Source organism: Gobio gobio, assembly GCF_949357685.1.
Source record: "Gobio gobio genome assembly, chromosome: 3".
Taxonomy (NCBI): Eukaryota; Metazoa; Chordata; class Actinopteri; order Cypriniformes; family Gobionidae; genus Gobio; species Gobio gobio.
The window spans coordinates 56,507,834-56,534,405 of record NC_137099.1 but is presented as its reverse complement, the minus strand read 5'-3'; the positions used below and the strand labels follow the sequence as shown (position 1 = coordinate 56,534,405).

The 26,572-nt window shown below is 40.1% G+C and overlaps 1 protein-coding gene across 2 annotated transcripts; it reads left to right on the top strand.

Annotated features, from left to right (window-relative positions):
• Window positions 1-1,167: 1,167 nt before the first annotated feature.
• Window positions 1,168-26,572, top strand: rfx1b (regulatory factor X, 1b (influences HLA class II expression)). Of its 2 annotated transcripts, none has more exons than XM_079812292.1 (18): window positions 1,168-1,348; window positions 6,367-6,734; window positions 14,157-14,254; window positions 14,359-14,421; window positions 14,634-14,695; window positions 14,781-15,123; window positions 16,210-16,391; window positions 18,538-18,657; window positions 18,743-18,864; window positions 18,976-19,094; window positions 19,186-19,295; window positions 19,403-19,554; window positions 21,552-21,649; window positions 21,741-21,890; window positions 21,973-22,181; window positions 22,313-22,466; window positions 22,547-22,592; window positions 25,489-26,572. In XM_079812292.1, the coding sequence occupies exons 2-18, from the start codon at window positions 6,389-6,391 to the stop codon at window positions 25,635-25,637; spliced, it is 2,523 nt and encodes an 840-aa protein (XP_079668418.1). In that variant the 5' UTR covers window positions 1,168-1,348; window positions 6,367-6,388; the 3' UTR covers window positions 25,638-26,572. The 2 variants fall into 2 exon arrangements, with proteins under 2 accessions (XP_079668418.1, XP_079668417.1); XM_079812291.1 differs by having other exon boundaries at window positions 1,186-1,348; window positions 14,356-14,421.

The following is a 26,572-nucleotide window of genomic DNA, read 5'->3' as shown; positions in this document are numbered from 1 at the left end:
CCATGACTTGTAGTCTACACTGCGACGCAAATGTATTGCATGTGAAGTGCACTAAAGAGCACAGGAGCTGCATGTGAATCTCACTCCTGTATGGGGTCATGAAAAAACACAGACACTGCATAATAAGAGCCAGACTCCATATCTGATGCAATGCTACTGCATGATTTCCATATTCATATACCATAGAATTTACATGGTCTTCCAAGTATTATCCTCAATACACCATACATAATATTAGAAAACATATGGGGTGAAGGCTGGGTTAGCGGACCTCTCATGACACGAGGAGCCTGGGTGACATTTCAAACAGATAAGAAGAGGATATAGATGCGAGAAATTGAGTTGTGGTTTTGTGTGTGTGTGTGTGTGTGTGTGTGTGTGTGGTTATTTAGAATCAGAAACCAGCTTATAAGCCTATCAGCAAAAGCTTGTTTCTTCTTAATACAGTCACGAGATAACAGAGTCTGGAGAATATGATTCAGACACTGGCATTCACACAGATAACAGCACATGGATGAGCCTTCAGCATACGGGCTAATTGGTTGCCTGTCTGACCTCAGTGATGATTTATAGTATTATGATTAATATGCTAATAGACTCACACCGCATAGCTATGAATAAAGTATTTCAAAATTAGAAATAAAGTGAAACATGTGGAGACTTTTAATCCATTTATTCAGGGTTCATTATTCAGAACCAAATCTTAATTTCTCTGGTACATTTATGTTGTTTTATCTTTCTGTGGGTGTGTGTATCTTTAATGTAATTTGGATTATATTTACTTTGCAAATTATATAAATATATATATCCATGGTTTTGCCATCTGATGTTCAAAAACGGTTTAATATGACAACGTTTTGTAAGAGTATTGATAATAAAAATGATTTTGCTAATATATATCATTAAATAGCTGTGTGGTTATAAACATTTACCTTTCCTTTTATCTTTATCTTTTCTGACTGAGTAACCGTTGACCGTGAGGTTTGACTGACAGAAATGCGGTCCAATCAATGAACGCAAAGGGGGCGTGTACTTCTTGCGTAATAGAGCAACTCGACTGACAGCAACTGTCAGCGAATGACAATGTAGGTTTGTAATAGACACTCGTCTTATCCAATAATGTAGAGAGATGACCGTTTCCCTTGGCGACACGCAGCCAATCGCTGCAGAGCAAGAGGGCGGTGCTTATACGGGTGGGTAGCAACAGTTGCCCCGGTGAGGACGAGGCGCCATAGTCACGGTAGTCGTGGCGACAAGAACCCAGCAACGAGAATCAACAACAACAATTTGAGCCATTAAGAAAATAAAACTCCGCGCCAAACTAAGATCGTCCAGCAAGAAGCGAAAGGTGAACGCAACAACTTTATTTCACGCGACCTCCTCTTGTTTTGTGTTGCAAGTGCTGAAGTGTGCCAGACGCGATTTCCTCAGTTATCGCGCTTCAACTCGACCCCGCGCCTCTCGCACGCGCTGGCGGTTGTTATGACGATGTCAAATCTGCTCGAGCGCTACAAAATGGCGGGTGTTGTAACGTGAGAGTGTGTGACTTTTACTTCTTGTTGTTTGTTTATGGTGACCATGACGTCAGAAGTGTGTTTAACTGACTTGCTGACTGAAACGGGCGAGGAGTTTAGGATCAGATGTCAAAGAGCGACTTTTGACAGTGATTCTGCACTCGGCTGTAATCTTTTTGTTCGGTGCTCCGCTTGTTTAACGCAAATGACAATGAAATGCAGGCATTCGGTGGATCAGACTCTCGTGAATTGTATTTGCAGGCGGTCGAAAACTTTGTAGAGGGAGTCGTCGAACAGCCATATGTGCCAGATCAGCTCCAGTGCGGAGGGAGTGGAGGGGGCGTGGTCTGGACGGGGGCGGGGCGTGGGAAGTTAAAAGGGCGTGATTGACAGATGTCTATCCAGTTGCATACATACTTTGTTCTCCGGCAGAAATAAGCAAAAAGTCTATATGTATATATATAAATATTAGTCTATGTTATATTATTGAGGTAAAACCATGCATGAAGGTCACAAATTTAAGTATAACTGTTGTATTTTGCTATTGAAATCATAACATTGACCATATACACTTGGACCATAGTAAGAAAAAATTATATATTACCCCACACAATGTTTAGTCAGATTTATGGTCTGTCATTATGATATCCAAATTTGACATTTTGCATGTAAATTTGTTAGCATATGTGAACATAAGCTATGAATATATGATGCTTGATTCTTGAAGATATGTGTGATTTCACGCCCTCTTGGTGTTGTTTTTAATAATGTGAGTTGTTCTTTTTAGGCTGTTTAACACAATGGCTTCCTCGCTAATTCTGACAGGAGCTTCATGCGCACACTGGCACATACTTTCATCACAAGACAGGGCACGCAATTTGAGGAAAAACGAGAGTACTGTTTAACAAGTTCAGCCAGCTCAAAACCGCAAAGGATTTATGTGCATCCTGATAGGGAAGGAGAATGCGGTTAGTTTTACATGCAGACTCAAAAAACAAAACAGACACAAAAAAACAACCTACTGGAATTGAAGTGAGACAAAATGCTTGACACTTTTTTAGCTAAATTGTTTGTTGTTGTTAATAAAGTATTCAAAATGCATTATGTTCCAATTTTGTGTTCAAATAACGATTTAGCTAAGCCAGCAGAAAAATGCTAATGAATTTGCTTAAGAAAATAATGAAAGAAATTGAAAAATTTGTGTCCTTATTATAAGGCACTATTGCTTTTATACAATAACATATTAAAGTGATAGTTCACCCAAAAATGAATATTAGCCCATGATTTACTCTTTACCCTCAAGTCATCCTAGGTGTGTATGACACTCTTCTTTTAAACGAACACAATCAGAGTTATATTAAAAAATGTCCATTCATTCACAAGCTTGAATGAATTGCAGCCCAACATTTGAAGCCCAAAAAAGTGTATCCATCCATTATAAAAGTGCTCCACACGGCTCCGGGGGTTAAAGGGTTAGTTCACCCAAAAATGAAATTCTGTCATTAATTCCTCACCCTCATGTCGTTCGACACCCGTCAGACCTCCGTTCATCTTCGGAACAGAAATGAAGATATTTTAGTGTAAATCTGATGGCTCTGAAAGGCCTCCATTGGCTCAATGGCACGGTTCACTCTCGAGACCCTTAAAAGGTACTAAAGACGTCGTTACAAAGTCCATCTCACTACAGTGGTTCTACAATAACTTTATGATTCGGCGATAATAGTTTTTGTGCGCAAAAAAACCCTAAATAACGACTTACATAGTGATGACGATTTCAAAACACGGCCTCATGAAGCTTCGAAGCGTTATGAATCAGTGAGTCGAATCAGCGGTTTGAATCGCCAAATTTCAGCAGTTTGGCGGTTTGACACGCGATCCGAATCATGAAAAACTATTGTCGCCGATTCATAAAGTTATTGTAGAACCACTGTAGTGAGATGGACTTTGTAACGACGTCTTTAGTGCCTTTTAAGGGTCTTGAGAGTGAAGGGTGCCACTGAGCCAATGGAGGCCTTTCAGAGCCATCAGATTTACACTAAAATATCTTCATTTCTGGTCTGAAGATGAACGGAGGTCTGACGGGTGTCGAACGACATGAGGGTGAGGAATTAATGACAGAATTTTCATTTTTGGGTGAACTAACCCTTTAACAATCGCTCCAGCGGTTCCTCAGCTCCACAACACTCGCTCCTGCTTCTGCTTCAGACTACAGTAACGTTAATAATCACATGAACATGATTTCTGCCCGAGTCCTATCCCGATTCTTTCCCACCGGCTGTGAGGTGAAGACCACATGTCACGAGATTCTGCACTCAAACGTGCCGTCATCAAAACTACGCCTTTGTTTTGAACAGGCGACCTCTAGCAGACGGAAAAGTTACATAGTGCACCTTTAACTCTTTTTTTTTTATTATTTTGGCCGTGTTTAGCATGAGAATCCTACTCTTTAACAGTGTAAATAAGTCAGAATGCATGAAATAACATTCAAAAAATCGGTTGAATGAATGATTCAATGACTCCCTCATAAAGACTTCACTTGTTTCATTACTGGATGAATCAACGTTTTTGAACAAATCTCTTGAATGAATGATTCAATGACAAATTCACTTATGCTGCATCCCAATTAACCTATTTATGCTGCGGCCTAAAAGTATGTGAAGAAAAAGTACATACTTTTGAGTGTGTAGCAGAAGAGTATGCAAGCTTTGGGACATACTACTTCACCATCTATAATGGACTCTGTCGCTAAGTTACGTGCATCCCATCACCGTTTAAACTGCCCTGTCAATCACGATCAATTAATCACAGTTGAAATCCTCCACATTCAGTTTCATTTCCTACCGTATCGGAGAGAAATGTAGCCGCACGTTGCTCTGCCAGCCATTCGTGGGTCTTTAATGCAGAGACTCCTCTCATGTGTTTGCAGTTTAAATATAATGATGCATTTAAAAGTTAATGGTCAAATGTATCATTACAAAAGTTCTCAATGCTGCTGCAGGTGAAATATAATGAGGATAACATTGAATAAATATCTTTTCGTCAGGTTAAATACTGATAATTGCTCACTCAAACCCCTTCATCTAATCCTCTCCACTTAACCGTCAGACTCGCGTAACCGTCATGTTTGTAGTTTTTTAACACTTTTTATCCGCGTTTGTAGTTCTAATCGAATCCTCGTCCATATCGCAATGGGTTGTGGGTAATATCAGCCTAGAGTGCACATCGATCTGCACTTCGAATTATGACCGGAAATCGTAGACCATCCGGGAATCTTTGGAAAACTCTTCTCAACATACTACGATCTGGGACATACTAATTATTTTTTGAATACTATTTAGTACGAATAGTATGCGAATTGGGACGCAGCATTACACTTTAACACTCACTTGTCGCCACCTACTGGTGTAACAGTGTAGTTGAAACAATCATTATATGAAGCGCCGAGTTACTTTCAACAGATGTTTTGCTCTATTTCGATCGCTTCCATAGACATCAGTGTTTATATCTATAAACTTCTGTGATCATTTGAATACTTGTAACAGACACAACCATACTGTAATGTCGAAAAGACTGTTTGTGAAGCTGTTTTAACTGCTCTCTCTGGCTCAGCGGCAGCGCCAACACGGATCTGAACGTTCGCTGTGATTTAGTTTAAATAGACACTGGAGAATCGCTGTCATTTAGGAATGAGATCCCGTGTGTTTTTGAATTGAGATTGCGTTCTTTTAACGATTAATCGTGCAGCTCTACAATGCACACAATTAATATACAATAATTTGTTACATTTCCAGAATTTACAACATCTATTAAAACCAAGTTAAACATTTTGTTAAAGCTACACTGTGTAACTTTTTTAGTTTATTCTTAGCTAAAAACACTTAGTTCTTTCAAAAATATATGTGCTCATTAATGTATATTTACTTCTTTCAAGTTATAAAGTATTCTCGTTAGTTTATAATATGCCATTGAACATACATACGGGTAAGGGGTTCGAATGCGGGTCGCCATGTTGCCCCTCCATCTTGAAAGTACATTAGCCAAAGAGGGACATACCCGTAAATTCAAGCTTCGCCTTTCGCGTTTTAACACTCAATGGCACCGTGTCGAATGTGGACGAGGTCGAACTGGAAGCCATGTTAATCTTGGACTAAATCGGCCACCGTAGGAGTTAAAACGAAATCGGAATTGAGAGGAACAGAAACTAATATTCACTGGATGGTCATATACCTTTTCACCACTAGATGGGGGAAAATATCACACAGTGTAGCTTTAACCTTTTAGAATAAAAGTAATAGAATAAACCTTTTACAATTAATATACAATAATTTGCATACATTTCCAGAATTTACAACATCTATTAAAACCAAGTTCAATATTTTGTTACCCGTTTAGAGTTACTTTTTTTTTTTTTTTTTTTTTTTTACAACTTTGACAACAGCCAGAAAAAAAACATTCACCTTGTTAAATGAACAATCCTTTCTATAAAACCCTTTAGAATAAAGATAGGAATAAACCTGAAGTTTGGTGTATGTAAGAGGAGAATTTGTTTTACACGTTACAAATATGCAATGTAATTGAATCTACAGATGCAAATACTGTAGACAAAATGTGATAAAACAAACACTTGAGTGTGTATTTTGCATGTTTTCTTTCCACTAGTCTGAAAGAAGAAGACATGTTATGGAAGCAAAATTGACCAGTGCATGAAAAAACAATAGTTCTGCCTGATGTTCTTCCACAAGGACACAAGTGTAATTGTGAAATAACCTCCATAACTAACACAAGAAGCCCAAATCTGTTTGCTTTTAACTTCCTGCATGGCTTAATCTGTGTTTTTCATGTCTGTTTGCAGAGGGATTTCGGCTGTTGTCGTCATGGCAACTTCAGGCTACACCGCTGAGGAGCTTCAACCCTCCCAGTCGCAAGGGGGCATTGTCACGACAGCCTCATCGACCCAGCAAAAAGCCACTTCCACCACCACGTCCCAGTTCCTGTCCGACATGCAGAGCTCGCCGGGGTCTGCTTCAGCACAGACGGGCTCTATCATAAGAGCACAGGCCACGCCCTCTGTCACTCAAAAGAAAGCCGTCTTGGCCACGCCCCCTCAGGGAGCCGTGACCGCAGCCCAGTATGTCGCAGGGGAGATACAAAGCCCCGCCTCCCAGGCAGCAGGAAATGGCCAGAGCGCCCAGCAGTACATAGTGGTGACCGTCACCGGCGGTGAGCACACGCACTTCACTAGATAACATTTACACTTAACTTCCCATGACACACTTAGTAGGGATTGAACCTGCACGCCACACCATTACAGCGTGTACGAAAGTGTGTGTAATGCGATCTAACAGACACCTGACACTTTCTAGGTCTCGCCCTAAATAGAAAGACCTCGAAATAAACACGTAACAGCAGCCGTGTGTATCTCCACACATGTGCCTATGCTTTTTATTCAACACACACACACACACACGCACATACACACAGCTTTTTATCCTGATGACTGAACAATCTAACGCTCTAATTGGCAGCTGTTATGACAGCACTGCCTACTCAGCAGCCTGGAGATGTGTGTGTGTGGATGGACTTCCTGTCGCAGCAGCTTTAGAAACGAACACAAAGTTTATATGAGAAAGAAGGGCGGTACTGCGAGATCTGATTGACTGAAGATAGCGGCCTCCAAAAACTCAAATAAAAGCGACGGAGAAGACATTTATAATGTTACAAAAAGATTATATTTCAAATAAATTCTGCTCTTTTGAACTTTCTATATTCATCAAAGAAACCTAGAAAAAATGCATCACGGTTTTCACAAAAATATGAAGCAGAACAACTGTTTCTTGAGCAGTAAATCATCATATCAGAATGATTTGTGAAGGATCATGTGACACTGAAGACTGGAGTAATGATGCTGAAAATACAGCTTTGATCACAGGAATAAATCACATTTAACAGATATTCACACAGAAAACAGCTATTTTAAATTGTAATAATATTTCACAATTTTACTGTATTTTTTTAATCAAATAAATGCAGCCTCTGTGAGCAGAAGAGACTATTTCAAAAACATAAAAAAAAAACGTAATTAATAGCAGTGTATATTCAGTAATAACTGTAAGGCCCGCCCAATCGTCCTAACGACGGCTTCCGATAAGCGGGTGAAGGTTTGTAATTTAATTAGCCTGACGTCGTCTTACTTCGTGATTATGAGGCGTGTTTCAACCGAAAGGATAGAAAATGCCTCTGCACTCAATTGGATAAACCTACAACCAATCAGAGCATGTGGCGTATGTTGAGTGACGCGTAGTTGTCAAAAGAACTCAACTGCATGCACACTGAAAGAAGTAGAAGAAGAAAACGAATTCACTGTTGATCATCTGTCCATCATCGTATAAAGCCCGCCCTGACAATTCGATTGGCCCGAACAGCTCATAGTTACTCCACAACGGATCAAGTCCAGACCGAACATACAGACCTCAAATGTTGTGGGCGGGGCTAAGTTCAGCTGGCATCCAGGCTATAATTTAATTCCAATTTACCTTTATCTGACTCCATTTTTTCATGACCTCGAATTTAGGTTATAATGCCGATTGGTTATTTGGTCATTTATATAATAATTTAACTGCACATTTGATTATTCTATTTAACTCTTCACTCTTTAGTCGGTTCTCAGAGTCGCACAGGGTCCTGTTATGCGGACCCATGATCACAAACTCGCCAGTCCGATCATTAACCAGAGGTTATGGCTAAAGCGATATAAAGGGGCTCTTCAGCGCTGGGAAAATGAATGTGTATTTAAACTGTGTCATTTATGTAGTAGAAATGTGAAATTATTTTTGAATTTGGTGCCTTCTAGACTTCTAGAAAAGACAGAACATGTATTTTTGTCTCATATGGATGAAAGACAACAACTCCCAGAATGCACTTGCTTCGCTGCCCTACGAGGCCACTCCCTACACCGCCCCCAGCGTCGCTTTGATCTTCATAATAATACAATAATTTCGTTCAGTTAGAGAATAAACACTACAATGGGGAAGTACCATAATTGAAATATACTACAGGGTTTCTACTGATACAAAGCTTAATGCTAAATCACTGAAGTGACCCTTTAATAATGCTGCCTATGCTTGCTATTGTTAAAAAGTACCCACAACAACTTAGTTTAAGCTGAAACAGTAACCAGAGGTTATGGCCAGTCCCATAAAATAAAACCGTATTATCTCAATAGTATTTTATCTGTCCCCCTATAGTGAATGCGACTGCATAACAACTTAGTTAAAGTCGAGCAGTTAGTCAGAAATCTAGAATCTCGCCAGATGTGCCCCATGCTCCATACAATCCGATATATAATGTGTACTTAACCCTGGTCGCAGATTTGCAGTAACAAAGGATACATCCTAATCAGTCAGAATGAAATTAAATATAACAATTTATTATTAGTCAGGTAAATGTATAACACCAGTTACATAACCAATTCAAAGCTAATCAAGACGCACAGCATTATGGGCTGATCTGACTACAGAATCGGCCCTGACCATCCTGCAAAATGAGATTCAGAGATTCATCAAAAATGACCCGAAGCGTTTTATAATAAAAAATAAAAAAAATCATAGCTTCATCGGAATGGTCCGAAACTTATTGACTTTATTGGTACTTGGTATATGAACACCCCACAAAATTGGGGACAGGATTTGAAAAGTATAAGTGGTCGTAAAAAAAATAGTCACACTCAGGACCTTCGGGTCAAAAATGACCCCCATAGGAAATGAATGGGAAATTCGTTTTTTTTGTGCATACAATCTACAAATCAGCCAGGATGCAGAAAAAAAGCACTCAACAGTGAAGGGCTGAATCTCTAAAGCATCAAGAGTGCAAAACAGACAAAAAAACTCACACACACACACACTTATACACACAAAAACACACGCACACACAAATGAACGCGTGCCATTCCAAAAGCTAATTGTGTTTTTGTGTGTGTGAGTTTTTTTGTCTGTTTTGAGATTCAGCCCTTCACTGTTGAGTCCTTTTGTTCTGCATCCTGGCTGATTTGTAGATTTTATGCACAAAAAAACTCTGTATTTTCATATTTTTGCCAATTTCCCATTTATTTCCTATGGGGGTCATTTTTGACCCGAAGGTCCTGAGTGTGACTATTTTTTTTACGACCACTTAGACTTTTCAAATCCTGTCCCCAATTTTTTGGGGTGTTCATATACCAAGTACCAATAAAGTCACAAAGTTTCGGACCATTCCGATGAAGCTACGATTTTTAACATTTGTTTATAAAACGCTTTGGGTCATTTTTGAATGTAAACAAATGTAAACATGAGTTCACAATGGGAATTTGCATTAATCAAGACCTGTATTTTACACCTTATTGAGGACCGGAGGTAAAGACCAATTGGCCGAAGACACACCCACACACAACAAGCAAAATATCTCTAAACTCTTAAACCTTTTGCTACACTTCTTTGGGAATGAGACCTTTGCACCCGTCGCACTGAGACGTTTCAAATGATATGACACTAGTACTTGTTCACATTAACCCTATAGATTTTGGGTGAATTATAGAGGAGAGATGGGGGAAGAGGCAGTGAAGGGAAAGACATGTAAATGAAGGCAATCCCGGATGCGGACGCTAATGCAGTGAGTTCAGATGTTGCTTTCCTTTGCTTTCTCAGAGAGTCGCCATCTCCTATAGCTCTTACAGTTTTCACAGTCTTACATAACTTAATCAAAATATTAAAAATAATAGAAAACAGAATGTGCTATGATTTAATATTTGAATAAAAACAGATGTGTTTATATTAGGGCTGTCAAAAGATTAATCGCGATTAATCGCATCCAAAATAAAAGTTTGTGTTTACATAATATATGTGTGTGTACTCTGTTAATTATTATTTATATATAAATACACACATCAAGCATGTGTATATATAAGAAAAAAATATTATTTTTATTTATAAAATTATATTTATATATATTATAGATTATATAAATGTATATACAGTATATACATGCTAATATTTCTTAAATATATTCATGAATGTGTGTGTGTATATATATATAGATAATAATTAATAGAGCACACACACATATATTATGTAAACACAAACTTTTATTTTGGATGCGATTAATCGCGATTAATCTTTTGACAGCCCTAGTTTATATATGTATTTATTGATAATGTATTAATGTTTTATATATAATTAAAATCTCAACATAAAACATCAACATACATTTTTTATATATATATATATATATATATATATATATATATATATATATATATATATATATATATATATATATATATATATATATATATATATATATATATATATATATATATATATATATATATATATATATATATATAATAAATGCTGACTTCAAGTTTCTATACAAAATATATCGAAAAGTTTACTAATGTAAGTATGTCTTTTTAATTATATCACAGATAATCATTTGTATTAAATATGAAATAAAACAGCTAAACACCTGTGAAAAGCTGATCACGTGAAGGATGGCGATGCCAGAGAATAATGTAATTGAGGAGAGAGATAAACTGAAGGATACAGAATGAAAATCAAAATAAAAGAAAAACCCCCTTTCTTTAGCTTGATTTGTCCTCTCTCAATCTCTCTCTCTATCTGATACCCGTGTTTACCTGAACGAGAGCTTTCTTGCCCCATCTGTGGAGATTAATTGTTCAAGGCCGCCGGGTGTGAGCGGGATATAAAGAGAAATGTCTGGATGTGTGTCAGTGTTGAGATCATGTTCTACAGCAGCTGTCTGTACAGTCTGGATGTGCTGTATCGTGAGTACGAGGGCTTTTGTTTGTTCGCTCTTTCTGTATTGATCTGATTTGTGTTTCCTTCTGTGGGTTTTGTACTGAGCAGAACGCGTATCTTCCCCTTTACACAGTCATCGTTTCCTCCTTTCTGAGAGCCGTTTTTTGTCACGTGTTTCCTTCTCATTTCGTTTTTTCTTCCTCTCATTGTGCATCTCTTGCACACACGCACACACGCGTCTCTTTGAAGTAAGATGTGGTGGATGTTAGATTCAGAAGTGTTAGTGCCCATAGTCGACACTTTTGCTCCAATTTTTTTTGAACCCAGAATGTTCCTCTAAACCAGGGGTGGCCAACGTCGGTCCTGCAGAGTTTTGCTCCAACTCTGATCAAACTCACCTGTGTGTTGCTTTCTAGTTTCCCTTAAGACATTGATTAGCTTGATCTGGTATGTTTTATTAGGGTTGGAGCAAAAATCTGCAGGACTGTGGCTCTCCAGGACCAACGTTGGCCACCTCTGCTCTAAACTAAACGGGTTGTTTTGGCTACTAGTAGGGAGGTTAAAGGGTTAGTTCACCCAAAAATGAAAATTCTGTCATTAATTCCTCACCCTCATGTCGTTCGACACCCGTCAGACCTCCGTTCATCTTCAGAACACAAATTAAGATATTTTAGTGTAAATCTGATGGCTCTGAAAGGCCTCCATTGGCTCAATGGCACTTTACACTCTCAAGACCCTTAAAAGGTAATAAAGACGTCGTTACAAAGTCCATCTCACTACAGTGGTTCTACAACAACTTTATGAATCGGCGATAATAGTTTTTGTGCGCAAAAAACCCCTAAATAACGACTTATATAGTGATGACGATTTCAAAACACGGCCTCATGAAGCTTCGAAGCGTTATGAATCAGTGAGTCGATTCAGCAGTTTGAATCGCCAAATTTCAGCAGTTTGGCGGTTTGACACGCGATCCGAATCATCATTCGACTCACTGATTCATAACGCTTCGAAGCTTCATGAGGCCGTGTTTTGAAATCGTTATTTCATAAGTAATAAGTTCATATAAGTCATTATTTAGGGTTTTTTTGCGCACAAAAACTACTCTCGCCGATTCATAAAGTTGTTGTAGAACCACTGTAGTGAGATGGACTTTGTAACGACGTCTTTAGTACCTTTTAAGGGTCTCGAGAGTGTAAAGTGCCATTGTGCCAATGGAGGCCTTTCAGAGCCATCAGATTTACACTAAAATATCTTCATTTGTGTTCTGAAGATGAACGGAGGTCTGACGGGTGTCGAACAACATGAGGGTACGTAATTAATCATTTTTCGACAGAATTTCATTTTTGGGTGAACTAACCCTTTAAGTGACTTTTGACTTCAAGTCATGATGCAAAGGTCCCCTTTGGTATGGAAGTACCTTAGGGCCATAGAAATAAATTTATCCTAAGACACAAGTGAGATCACATTTTGTAAGTTCAGAAAAAGACCCAAATATATCCTATTCATGCGCCTATTCATTATTTTTCTCACATGAATAGGGTAAAAAATGTAACCTTTAGATATCACCATGAAAATTACTGAGTTGATTACTTAAATCAAGACAAACCAAAAATGTATTACAAGTCTTTTTTAAATTGTTTGTTAACATGTACAGCGTACAGCGTTTTTAAAACATTCACAACCGCCTCGCTATACATTATCCCTTACTTGAGATTAATGACTTGAATTACATAGCCTACATGGGTGGCAGTAATGACTACAACAATCCATGTATCCATATCTTAAGACAGCTAACAAGTTATTTGCTGCTGCTAGCCGTGTTAACTATCTAATGAAACTACTCGCTAATCCTAAACTTGACATCGTTTCACCAAAAATAGTCGTACAACAGCTCAACACACATCCAGATGTTCCCAATAAATTGTAGTTGATCACCAGGTATGTTTTATTTATGAATAATCCATGTAGGACATTTTTCTTACCTGAGGGACAGCTTAGTGAGAGTTGACATTTGAGTGGACCTTGAATTAATGACTGACTGAATCTCTGAATGTTTTAAAGACGCTGTACCCAATGTTTAGATCTGTTGTGGTATTTATGGAAATTAGCACATCTGTAATTAGCTTATGCACCCTTTGTCCATGTTAACAAACAATTTAAAAATGACTTGTAATACATTTTTGGTTTGTCTTGATATAAGTAATCAACTCAGTAATTTTCATGGTGATATCTAAAGGTTACATTTTTTACCCTATTCATGTGAGAAAAATAATGAATAGGCGCATGAATAGGATATATTTGGGTCTTTTTCTGAACTTACAAAATGTGATCTCACTTGTGTCTTAGGATAAATTTATTTCTATGGCCCTAAGGTACTTCCATACCAAAGGGGACCTTTGCATCATGACTTGAAGTCAAAGGCCTATTTTTTGGGCTTAACTTCCCTTCTATACTGTACCTTTAAGATGTAAATGAGACCTAAGACTGGTAACCTGGTTAACAATGCCATAGACAAGTTGCTAAATATGTAAATGTAGGCGGTCATATGTTAATGAGCTAATCAATCATGATGATTTAAAAAAAAAATCTTCTATTTGTGATTTCCATTCCATTCGTATCTCACAACATCAAGACTATGATTGCAAAGTTTCCAGAAACTTTCCAGAATATTGGGAAACATTCCAGGATCTTTTGGCAAGTTTCTGGAAATTGACCCAAAATGCAACCCTAATCAAGACCAATCCTGTTTCATTGACATGATCTCTTTTTAATATGCAAATGAGCTTCTGAGATGCATAATATATTATAATTTAATGCCTATATGTTTTTGTCTGTCTGTCTGTTCATATAGAGGGCTCACTTCACTCAAATGACTCTGAATCTAGTTCTCCTCCAGCGGGACAGACAGGTGTACCCACACAGGTAGTGCAACAGGTGCAGACGGCACAGGTAATGCACGTACATTTGTGTGTATATATATATATGGGTTATATATATATAAAAGCCGTAATAATCATATAAGTCCATAAACTGTGGTGGTCTGTGTCCAGCAGAGGTCAGTTGTTCAGGCCCCAACCAAGAGTCTGGGGGTCGGTAATCTACACATCACACCTGAGGTACAAACACACACACACACTTAGATTTTATGTCATATATACGTGTTTTGTGATGTTCGCCCTTATATCTGAATTAAAATCAATCAATCTGGCCTTCAGATGTATTTCAAGATCCCAAGCGAGAGATGGGTAGAAATTAAAGGGTGCAGCTATGGGAGGCAGCCATTTAAACATCTGATGTGAAACCAGTGTTTGTGTGTGTGTGTGTGTAGGTACAGCATGTGTACTCAGGCCAGTTTGTGGAGGGAGACACCAACTACAACAACACTGCAATGTGAGCATAAACACAAGTCCTTGTGGTGTATATTTCGCTTCTCTTCACTCCTGAAAACGTTGACCTTGCTCTCTTCCCTTCTCAGTCGTCCCAATAGTTACCCGTTCACAGACTCCTCCCTCTACACTCAAGCCACGCCCCCTGTCACTTACTATGAGACCTCGCCCACCACCGGCTCCCAGGTCACGTCCCCTGCCTCCACTCAGGCGGTGTCTGTGACATCCGGGATGGGCACGGGGGTGGTCTCCATGTTCTCAGAGGGCAGTTCGGGGATCACCGTGGTGACTGGTGGGTCCTCGTCGGATGTGGGCGGGGCAGGAGGCGTGGTCGGCAGCGGAGGGGCGGGGAGTTACGTGATTCAGGGCGGGTACATGCTCGGAGGAGGGAACCAGAATTTCTCACACAACACGCGCGCTTCGCCCGCGACTGTGAGTATGTTTGTTTTCATTGGGGAAACTCTCTCTAGGTGAGAATCCGAAGCATCGTTCATGCCCGACCAACAAAGACTTTATATATACAGTAGGAAGACTCCGAATGCTTATGAATGGGAGAAAAAAACAGTTCTGCTGCATAGACAGCCAAGATTTATTAACCTCTTAACTGTCACCCCCCTTTTTGAGAATACACATCAAAATGCACTATCCAAACTTATAAGTATAGGAATAAATTTAAATATAAGGAATTCAATATTATTATAATAATAATATATATATAATTAAATCCTATATAATTAAATATAGGAATATAGGGCTTGTTTTAAAGCAGACACTCGGCAGATTATTGCTGAAGGGAAAGCAATTCAAAATATGAAAGTATGAAGTTAAAATTTTACTGTACAATTTACTATAAGTAAAAATACTGTACTAAATATTTTTTATTTTATATAAAATATATATTTAACAAAAATGTTTTAATCTAAAATTACTATAAAATCAAAGCCATATGTCTAACCAAGTTGTGTTCCAAATTTGAAGTTGATATCACAAAAATTGAAGTTCCCATGAGATTTTGTTTAGGCGCTCTACCAAAAATAGCCACCGGGTGTCATTGAAATTCCATTGATTGTTTTTTGATGCATTTCCCTGTAAATTTCTGTCCAAATGTCACTTCCATCACAAAACGGTCACCAAATATGGACCCTTGAGACTCAGACCTTTCCGATGATGTGTGTTTAATCAAGATTAGAAAAGATTTTGATTTTAAAGTACTTAAAATAAATGTTATGAAACATGACACCGCCCACTAGGGGGAGGAGCCTGCTAGAAGAATTTAAAGTACCATTTCCATGGTAACGCAATGTCCACTTTCAAAAACGGTTTCACAGGATGAATTTTGAGCTTTCGAATGATACCTAATTTATGATAATTACTAAAATACATGATATGAAAAAAAGGCAATCAAAAAAGTGAGAGGTCCAGGTGTCCCGCCAGCAGGACGATGACAGTAAAGAGGTGGTCCATCTTGTCAGCGGTGAATTCGCCCTCTAACATCTACTGTCTTCTGTCTGTCTTCAGGTGCAGTGGCTGATGGATAACTACGAGACAGCTGAAGGCGTAAGTCTTCCTCGCTGTACTCTCTACTGTCATTACCTCCTGCACTGCCAGCAGACCAAGCTGGAACCCGTGAACGCCGCCTCCTTTGGCAAACTCATCCGCTCCGTGTTCATGGGCCTCAGGACCAGACGTCTCGGCACCAGGTACAATCACACTGTCCAGACCAGGTGTTTCGCAATAAAGCTTCAAGCCACGACAAGCTATTTCTATATTCATTGTACCGGGTAGCTCCGCCCACAGTCAAATCTCATTGGTCCAGACGATTTTTATCCAGTAAAAAGAAAAATATTTACCAAAAACCAGGGCTTGACTAGCCTGATGTCGTCATGATCAGATTGTAGTCTGATACTGCTCCATTGGGCTGTGATTATGATGTGGGCGGGGCTAAGTTAAATTTATATATAATATATACATTTTTTTAATTGTAGTCTTTTAAAAAGGCATCCGAAATAATAAACTACTAAACTAAACTAAGTGCGATGTTTTCAAAAATATCGATTTTTCAATACATATCGATACTGAAATATCTCTCCGACAGCGAGTGACACACAAACCCGCCTCCTCTCACTCACTCGTTTAATTTGCTCCAGATTAATATTGTTGCTGTTACAGGGCTTGAATTTCACCGTGGGATTGGGCGTATTGCGCATAATTTGACTCATTCCCGCAAATTTTGTTCCTCACACCCAGAGTGCGCTCACATAAAGCCGCCTCTCAGGACTAAATTGAGTTCTTTTCCGCTGCTTATTGCACTTAAACAGTCAAAAACACACAAAATAATGTCAAAATGGCGTGTTTTCAAGTTGAAAGAAAACGCATGTGTAACAGTATAATGGATCCGTGTGTCAGCTCTTAAAGGGACAGCAGCCTAATAAACCTGCTGCCAAATTATGAGATAATATTAGAAATATCTATTTGGCAGTTTTCCCCCATGGTATCGATGTCAAAATTGTGGCCAGTGAAACTGCTGAGTGGCTAGCTACTTTGGAAAAGCACTCGCTGGGGAGCAAAAAAGTTAATGCCAAACACATATTTTACTTCAGCTAGTTGCCAAGGTAACATTTCTCATTTTCGTTTAGTTGAACTTGAAGAACTAAAATAACTAAAAAATATAGCTGCAAGCAGCAATACCGGGGCCAAGCACAACAGAAGCAAACAAGGAAGCTAGCAATAGACCAACTGAAAAAATGAGTGAAGACATTTGAAGCAAAAATATTAAAACCCCACATTAAAACCTCGAGTTGTATAGAGCCATTTTCATATTTTGAGTTATAGACATTTATATGTAAAAAATGACTGACACCTGACTTTGATTGGATTTTACTACCTCTTACTATAAATATTTTGACATTTGGGCATTAGCATATTGACCTATGTTTTCGAACTTCTGACGCTGGTTTCGTCTCGATCGGACTAGCGGTTTCGATGATATCAGCTAACGTTTTTTAAGTGCTAAATTACCACGCTGCACAAACCATATGCCGAAACCTAGCAAGTCTGGTATCGTTGGACTCGGCAAAGATTCAGGAGACAAAAAAGTTACTCCCATGAAAATAAGTCAACCACACCCAAAGTTAAGCGTTTGAAAAAAAGAATTATCCACTAGGTGGCGCTGTTTCAAAACTTCTCAGGCTCCTTCAGGGCATCGTGCTGATGACCCATACCGAGTTTCGTAACAATTAATTAAAAATGGCGGGAAAATTTTCATGACAGATAATGACGTCATAGGGCGCAATCGAATCGGATTGAGCCAAGGAATCGAAGGAAAAAAATTTAATTCTTTCTATCCATTAGGGTTCAAAAGTTATTAACATAAACATGAGTGAAACTTTGGACAGATGGTGGCGCTAGAGGGGTTGTTTTAGAGACTCCAAAATTGGTGTGGTTAATGTTGGGCCAGACCTCTAGCTGTGTGCCAAATTTCATAACTTTCCCGCAAACGGTTCTATGGGCTGCCATAGACTTTCAATAGCGGAATAATAAGAAATCTAACGGTTTCAATCTTCGGTGCTTGGCCCCTAATTAATAAATAAAAGCTATATAGAAATATAACAAAAACAACAAGATTACTAAAACTTTAAAATTAAAGTGAAAATATAAAAATAATATCTTTAATAGTATATCAATGATACAAAAATAACACTGGGTTGAACAGGCTAATATTAAAGTGAGTGTGTGTGTGTGTGTGTATGAGAAGCTCTTTGTGAATATTTGGATGCTGTGTTGTTTTAATCAGTATGTGTCATTGCAAATAAAATAATTAAATGTGTGTGTGTGTGTGTGTTTCAGAGGGAACTCTAAGTACCATTACTATGGCCTTCGAATCAAGAGCAACTCCCCCCTGCACAGACTGGTGGAGGACCAGCAACACCTGGCCATGAGACAACAGCCGTACTCGCAGAAACAGAGGTGTGTGTGTGTGTGTGTTTACAGTTTGTGTTGATGATCACTTGCTGTTGGTAGTTTGATTGACAGCTCTCGTCTCTTGATAAAGACTAAAGCCTGTGCAGAAGGTGGAGGGACTGACCAATGGAATGGGCCTGGGGGTGGGGCATCAACAAGGGGCGGGGCTATCCGACATCAGCGGCCAGGTTCACCAATATCAGCAGTTTTTGGGTAAGACGAACATCTGTCTCTGTACAGGTTATTGTAAAATGGAGCTCTGTCTTCCAGACATATAATCGTATTCTGTTTGAATGTGTGTGTGTGTGTGTGTGTGTGTCTCAGATGCGTCTCGCGGTCTGCCGGAGTTCCCTGTGATCGAGGATGAGGGTAAATCTCTGCCGGACGGACTCCTTCCTCAACACGTACACACTTATCAGCTGGTCTACAGAGAGCACTGCGAGGTGAGTGTGTGTGTGTGTGTGTGTGTGCACTCAGGATGTCAGATGTGTGGTTATTGTAGTGTGTTGGTGAGTAATGTGTGTGTGTTTGTAGGCGATTCTGGACGTGATGGTCAACCTGCAGTTCCCTCTTGTGGAGACTCTGTGGAAGAGCTTCTGGAGGTTCAGTGAAGGGCAAACCAGCGACACGGACACACTTGACCTGTGAGAGCTGCTCACACACACACACACACACACATTGACTCCTCATACAGTCAGAAGCGTTGTGGTGTTGTCTTGTGTCTCGCTGACGTCTCTCTCTGTCTCCACAGTCATGATGAATCTGAGAAGCGTTTGCCCAAGTCAGTTCTGGTTCTCTTGTGTAAATATGAGCCCGTCCTCCACTGGACCCGCGAATGCGACAACTTGCTGTACCAAAGCCTAGTGGAGATCCTCATCCCTGATGTCCTGAGACCCATCCCCAGTGAGTAACACAACTCTACACAAACTCTATATCAACTCTACACAATGCTATGCACATTAAATATAATCACCATCCTCTGTGAGATACACAACGCGATACAAACTCGATATCAACTCTAGTCCCAATGAGTTATTCCAAACAAACATCCACAGTAAGTTACACAATTCTAAAATGACTCCATTCAAACTCTACAGTAACAACATTCTTCGTGAGTCTCAACACTATACAAATTCTACATCAACTACCATTCACAACTATAAAACCTTTAAACATTAAACAGCATCCCCAGTGAGTTACTAAACTCTATACAAACTGTATATAATCACAATCCTCAGCGAGCTACACAATGTAATACAAACTCTATATCAACTCTAGTCCCAATTAATTAAAAAACTCTAAACAAACGTTATATAAATCAACTTGTTGTCCCAAAGCCTAGTGGAGACCCATCCCCAGTGAGTTACACAGACTCTATATAAACTCCATCCCACTGAGTTACACAATTCTACACAATTCCAGTGAATTATAAAATTCTACATGATTCCATGCAAACTTTCTATAAAACAACATCCTCAGTGAGTTACAACACTATACAAACTATATATAATTGCCATCCACCATGAGTTACACAACTGTATGTAAATTATATAAACACCATTCCAATTAGTTATATAACTCTATACAAACTCTATATAATCACAATCCTCAGTGAGCTACACAATGTAATACAAACTCTATATCAACTATATAGTCCCAAATTGAATTACAAAACTCTACAAACTCCAAACAAACTTACTATAAACACCATTCCAGTGAATTACAACTCTACAGAAACTATATCAACTCGATCCACAGTAAGTTACAGAATTTTATTATTCACACAACCCTTTTAAACCTTACACAACTCCATATAAACATCATCCCCAGTAAATTACACAACTCTATAGAAATTATAGTCCCAACGAATTTCCAAACTCTAAAATACTGTAGCTACTGAAACTCTATACAAGCTACACAACTTTACGTTAAACACCATTCCAATTAGTTATATAACTCTATACAAACTCTATATAATCACAATCCTCAGTGAGCTACACAATGTAATACAAACTCTATATCAACTATATAGTCCCAAATTGAATTACAAAACTCTACAAACTCCAAACAAACTTACTATAAACACCATTCCAGTGAATTACAACTCTACAGAAACTATATCAACTCGATCCACCGTTAGTTACAGAATTTTATTATTCACACAACCCTTTTAAACCTTACACAACTCCATATAAACATCATCCCCAGTAAATTACACAACCTTGCACAAACTCCATATAAATTCTAGTCCCAACGAGTTTCAAAACTCTACACATACTGTATCTACTGAAACTTTACACAAACACTATACAAGCTACACAACTTTACGTAAATTATATAAACACCATTCCAATTAGTTACATAACTCTATACAAACTCTATATAATCACAATCCTCAGTGAGCTACACAATGTAATACAAACTCTATATCAACTATATAGTCCCAAATTGAATTACAAAACTCTACAAACTCCAAACAAACGTACTAACAAACTTACTATAAACACCATTCCAGTGAATTACAACTCTACACAAACTATATCAACTCGAAGTTACAGAATTCTACACAACCCTTTTAAACCTTACACAACTCCATATAAACATCATCCCCAGTTAATTACACAGACTCTATAGAAATTCTAGTCCCAACGAATTTCAAAACTCTACACATACTGTAGCTACTGAAACTCTATACAAACTCTATTCAAACTACACAACTTTACATACACTATACAACATTCTCAACACTTTCTTATCATTTAAAGTCATTTCGTTGTGGCAAATGACCATGAAAATAATATATATTTTTTTGGGATGCAGAATTTGAGGTCTCGTTATCTTTATTTTGACTCTTTTATCTCTCTCTCTCTCTCTCTCTCTCTCTCTCTCTGTTCCTGTAGGTGCCTTAACTCAAGCCATCCGTAACTTTGCAAAGAGTCTGGAGAACTGGCTCACCAATGCCATGATCAGCATCCCAGAGGAGATGGTCCGCATCAAGGTCTGATACGCGCACGGGTTTCCTCTGACTCGCCGCGGTCATGTGTTCATGCTAACGCTGTGTGTTGTGTTGTGTGTTGTGTTGTGTGTAGGTGGTGTGTGCAGGAGCGTTCGCTCAGACTCTGCGGCGCTACACGTCTCTCAATCACCTGGCTCAGGCGGCCCGCGCCGTCCTGCAGAACACGGCTCAGATCACACAGATGCTCAGCGACCTCAACCGCGTCGACTTCACCAACGTACAGGTAGCACCGCTCGCTCCGCTCAAGCCACATCCTCAGGTCTCCCTGCAGATCTCAATATGTGTGTGTGTGTGTGTGTGTTTAGGAGCAAGCCTCGTGGGTGTGTGGCTGTGAAGATGGCATGGTCCAGCGGCTGGAGCAGGACTTTAAAATCACCCTGCAGCAGCAGAACTCTCTGGAGCAGTGGGCCGCTTGGCTGGATGGGGTGGTGTCACAGGTGCTGAAGCCGTACACCGACAGCCAGACCTTACCCAGAGCGGCCAAACTCTTCCTGCTCAAGTGGAGCTTCTACAGGTGAGAGCACTTCCCTCTGTGCACAGAGTTCAGCTGTGTGGATTTAACCTCTGAGTAAATGAGTGAGAAAGCTGATGGCAGCCCCACACTGTTGTAATCTCACTGAATGTGTGTGTGTGTGTGTGTTGTAGTTCAATGGTGATCAGAGATCTGACCCTGCGCAGCGCAGCCAGTTTCGGCTCGTTTCATCTGATCAGACTTCTGTATGACGAGTACATGTACTACCTGATCGAGCACAGAGTCGCACAGGCCAAAGGAGAGACGCCTATCGCTGTTATGGGAGAGGTACGCCTCCACACACACACACTTGCATACTGTCAAATAGACAGCCATTCAGTGATTTCACTTCATGTTTGTTGTTTCAGTTTGCCTGTCTGAACAGAAGTCAGAGGTCAATGGATCCTGATAAAGGTACACACACACACACACACACACACACACAGTGTGTGATGATTCAGAACAATCAAAATGCCTGACACTTTATTGGAATTCTTTCTTCCGAGCTTTTATAGAAATCCACATACCCTAACCCTAGCAACCCTCAAACAACATTCCAGAACTCCCTAGCAACCCCATAGCACTGTTCTAGCAACCAACCAGAACACCATAGCAACCCTCAAACAATTATCCAGAACTCCCTAGCAACCCCATAGCGCTGTTATAGCAACCAAACAGAACACCATAGCAACCCTCAAACAACATTCCAGAAATCCCTAGCAACCCCATAGCACTGTTTTAGCAACCAACCAGAACACCCTAGCAACCCTAAAACAATTATCCAGAACTCCCTAGCAACCCCATAGCGCTGTTATAGCAACCAACCAGAACACCATAGCAACCCTCAAACAACAATCCAGAACTCCCTACCAATCCCATAGCACTGTTCTAGCAACCAACCAGAACACCCTAGCAACCCTAAAACAACAATCCAGAACTCCCTACCAATCCCATAGCACTGTTCTAGCAACCAACCAGAACACCCTAGCAACCCTAAAACAACAATCCAGAACTCCCTACCAATCCCATAGCACTGTTCTAGCAACCAACCAGAACACCCTAGCAACCCTAAAACAACAATCCAGAACTCCCTACCAATCCCATAGCACTGTTCTAGCAACCAACCAGAACACCCTTGAAACCCTCAAACAACATTCCAGAACTCCCTAGCAACTCCATAGCACTGTTCTAGCGAACAACCAGAACACCCTAACAACCCTCAAACAACATTCCATAACTCCCTAGCAACCCCATAGCACTGTCATAGCAACCAACCAGAATACCCTAGCAACCCTCAAACAACATTCCAGAACTCCCTAGCAACTCCATAGCACTGTTCTAGCAACCAACCAGAACACCATAGCAACCCTCAAACAACATTCCAGAACTACCTAGTAACCCCATAGCACTGTTCTAGCAACCAACCAGAACACCCTTGAAACCCTCAAACAACATTCCAGAACTCCCTAGCAACTCCATAGCACTGTTCTAGCAAACAACCAGAACACCCTAACAACCCTCAAACAACATTCCAGAACTTACTACCAATCCCATAGCACTGTTCGAGCAACCCTCCGACAACAATCCAGAATTCCCTAGCAACCCCATAGCACTGTTCTAGCAACCAACCAGAACGCCATAGCAACCCTCAAACAACAATCCAGAACTCCCTAGCAACCCCATAGCACTGTTCTAGCAACCAACCAGAACACCCTAGCAACCCTCAAAAAACAATCCAGAACACCCTAGCAAACCTCCAACAACAATCCAGAACTCCCTAGCAACCCCATAGCACTGTTCTACAACCAACCAGAACACCATAGCAACCCTCAAACAACAATACAGAACTCCCTAGCAACCCCATAGCACTGTTCTAGCAACCAACCAGAACACCCTAGCAACCCTCGAACAACAATCCAGAACTCCCTAGCAACCCCATAGCACTGTTCTAGCAACCAACCAGAACACCCTAGCAACCCTCAAACAACAATCCAGAACTTCCTAGCAACCCCATAGCAATGTTCTAGCAACCAACCAGAACACCCTTGCAACCATCAAACAACAATCCAGAGCGTCCTACCAACCCCATAGCACTGTTCTAGCAACCAACCAGAACACCATAGCAACCCTCAAACAACAATCCAGAACTCCCTAGCAACCCCATAGCACTGTTCTAGCAACCAACCAGAACACCCTAGCAACCCTCAAACAACAATCCAGAGCTTCCTACCAACCCCATAGCACTGTTCTAGCAACCAACCAGAACACCATAGCAACCCTCAAACAACAATCCAGAACTCCCTAGCAACTCCATAGCACTGTTCTAGCAACCAACCAGAACACCATAGCAACCCTCAAAACTTCCAGAACTCCCTAGCAACCCCAAAGCACTGTTCTAGCAACCAACCAGAACACCATAGCAACCCTCAAACAATAATGCAGAACTCCCTAGCAACCCCATAGCACTGATCTAGTAACCAACCAGAACACCCTAGCAACCCTCTAACAACAATCCAGAACTCCCTAGCAACTCCATAGCACTGTTCTAGCAACCAACCAGAACACCCTAGCAACCCTCAAACAACATCCCAGAACTCCCTAGCAACTCCATAGCACTGTTCTAGCAACCAACCAGAACACCCTAGCAACCCTCAAACAACATTCCAGAACTCCCTAGCAACCCCATAGCACTGCTCTTGCAACCAACTAGAACCCTCTAGCAACCACCCAGGACTCCCTAGCAACCCCATAGCACTGTTCTAGTAACCAACCAGAACACCTTAGCAACCCTCTAACAACATTCCAGATCTCCCTAGCAACCCCATAGCACTGTTCTAGCAACCAACCAAAACCCCCCTGCAACCCTCAAACAACATTCCAGAACTCCCTAGCAACCCCATAGCACTGCTCTTGCAACCAACTAGAACCCTCTAGCAACCACCCAGGACTCCCTAGCAACCCCATAGCAATACTCTTGCAACTAAACAGAACACCCTAGCAACCCTCTAACAACAACCCAGAACTACGAAGCAACCCCATAGCAATGCTCTAGTAACCAAATAAGAACTCTCTATCAACCACCCAGAACACCCTAGCAACCCCCTACCAACCACCCAGAACTCCCTAGCAACAACCTAGTACTCCATAGCACTGTAAAACTGTACCAATCATCTAGAACACCCTCACAACCCCATAGCAACACTATAGAACCATCTCCAGCAACCACTCCTCACACTCTAGCAACCCCATAGCAACCACCCAGAACCTTCTATCATCAGTCGTCATGTATCTGGTGTCTGAATGTGTGCAGATGAGGAGGAGGACGATGAGACCGATGAGACCGATGAGGATCAGGACATGCCCGTTCCGGACAACTCCATGGTTCTGGGGGAGGAGTCACTGGAGCCGCCCGCAAAACTGGCCAGAACGGAGCTGTTCAACAACACCTCTCAAAACTAACACACGCATTCACACTCACACACTCTCAGTCTGCATGTGCTGAAGTCCGTTTCGGGTCAGCTTTGCTGAGGTGTTGGAGGAAGCTCAGCTGGTTTACTGTAAACACAGAGGAAGGGAACCTTTGAGTTTCCCAAGGTGCATAAGACCCCAGAGCTGCTATATGAGCTGAGAAAGCTTTTCTAGAGAACGGTAACATTCACATGCCTTAATTAAACACACACACACACACACACACACATTATCATTGCCTTCATTTTATCAATCAAAGCTGCCATGTGTGTTTACTCTTAAAGGAACAGTTCACCCAAAAATGTAAGTATTCACCCTCATGTCTTTCCGGAAATGATATAATTTTTGTGTGTACTGTTCCTTTAAGAGCTCTGTTCTGATGAAGTCCACCTACTCCATGCTGCCATAGAAACCATGCTATGCCAAAGCCAATCATACCTTACCTAGGTCTGTTCCTCATTAATATTCATGAGTGTAGTCATGTAAGGTGTCTCTGAAGACAGAACAGATTTTGCATTTCACGCCACATGTCCTTCCATGCTTTTTTTTGTTTTTTTTTAATATTAATGAAAATATATCCAATTGTTGTGCTTTAATCAGATGTCTAATTTTGAATTTCGAGCGGATTGTTTGATGCTAATGGATCATAAATGTGCCTTGAGAGGATTATTCACTCTAGAGATCCATAAACGTATAAATAAATGTCAGAAACAATCATGAGGATGCTTTATTTGTTTTGTCAGGCTGTAATCTGATCAGGCCTCGTTCATTAAACATGAGCAGAGCCGTTTTTCACTGTATCATGTACATAAAGAAGAACGATTTCCACAGATTCATTCAGCTCAAGTTTCATGAATGAGGTCCAGTGTCTGTTTAATCATTTACAATAAATTAAAAGAATCATAAAGAGATTCATTTCATCTGTC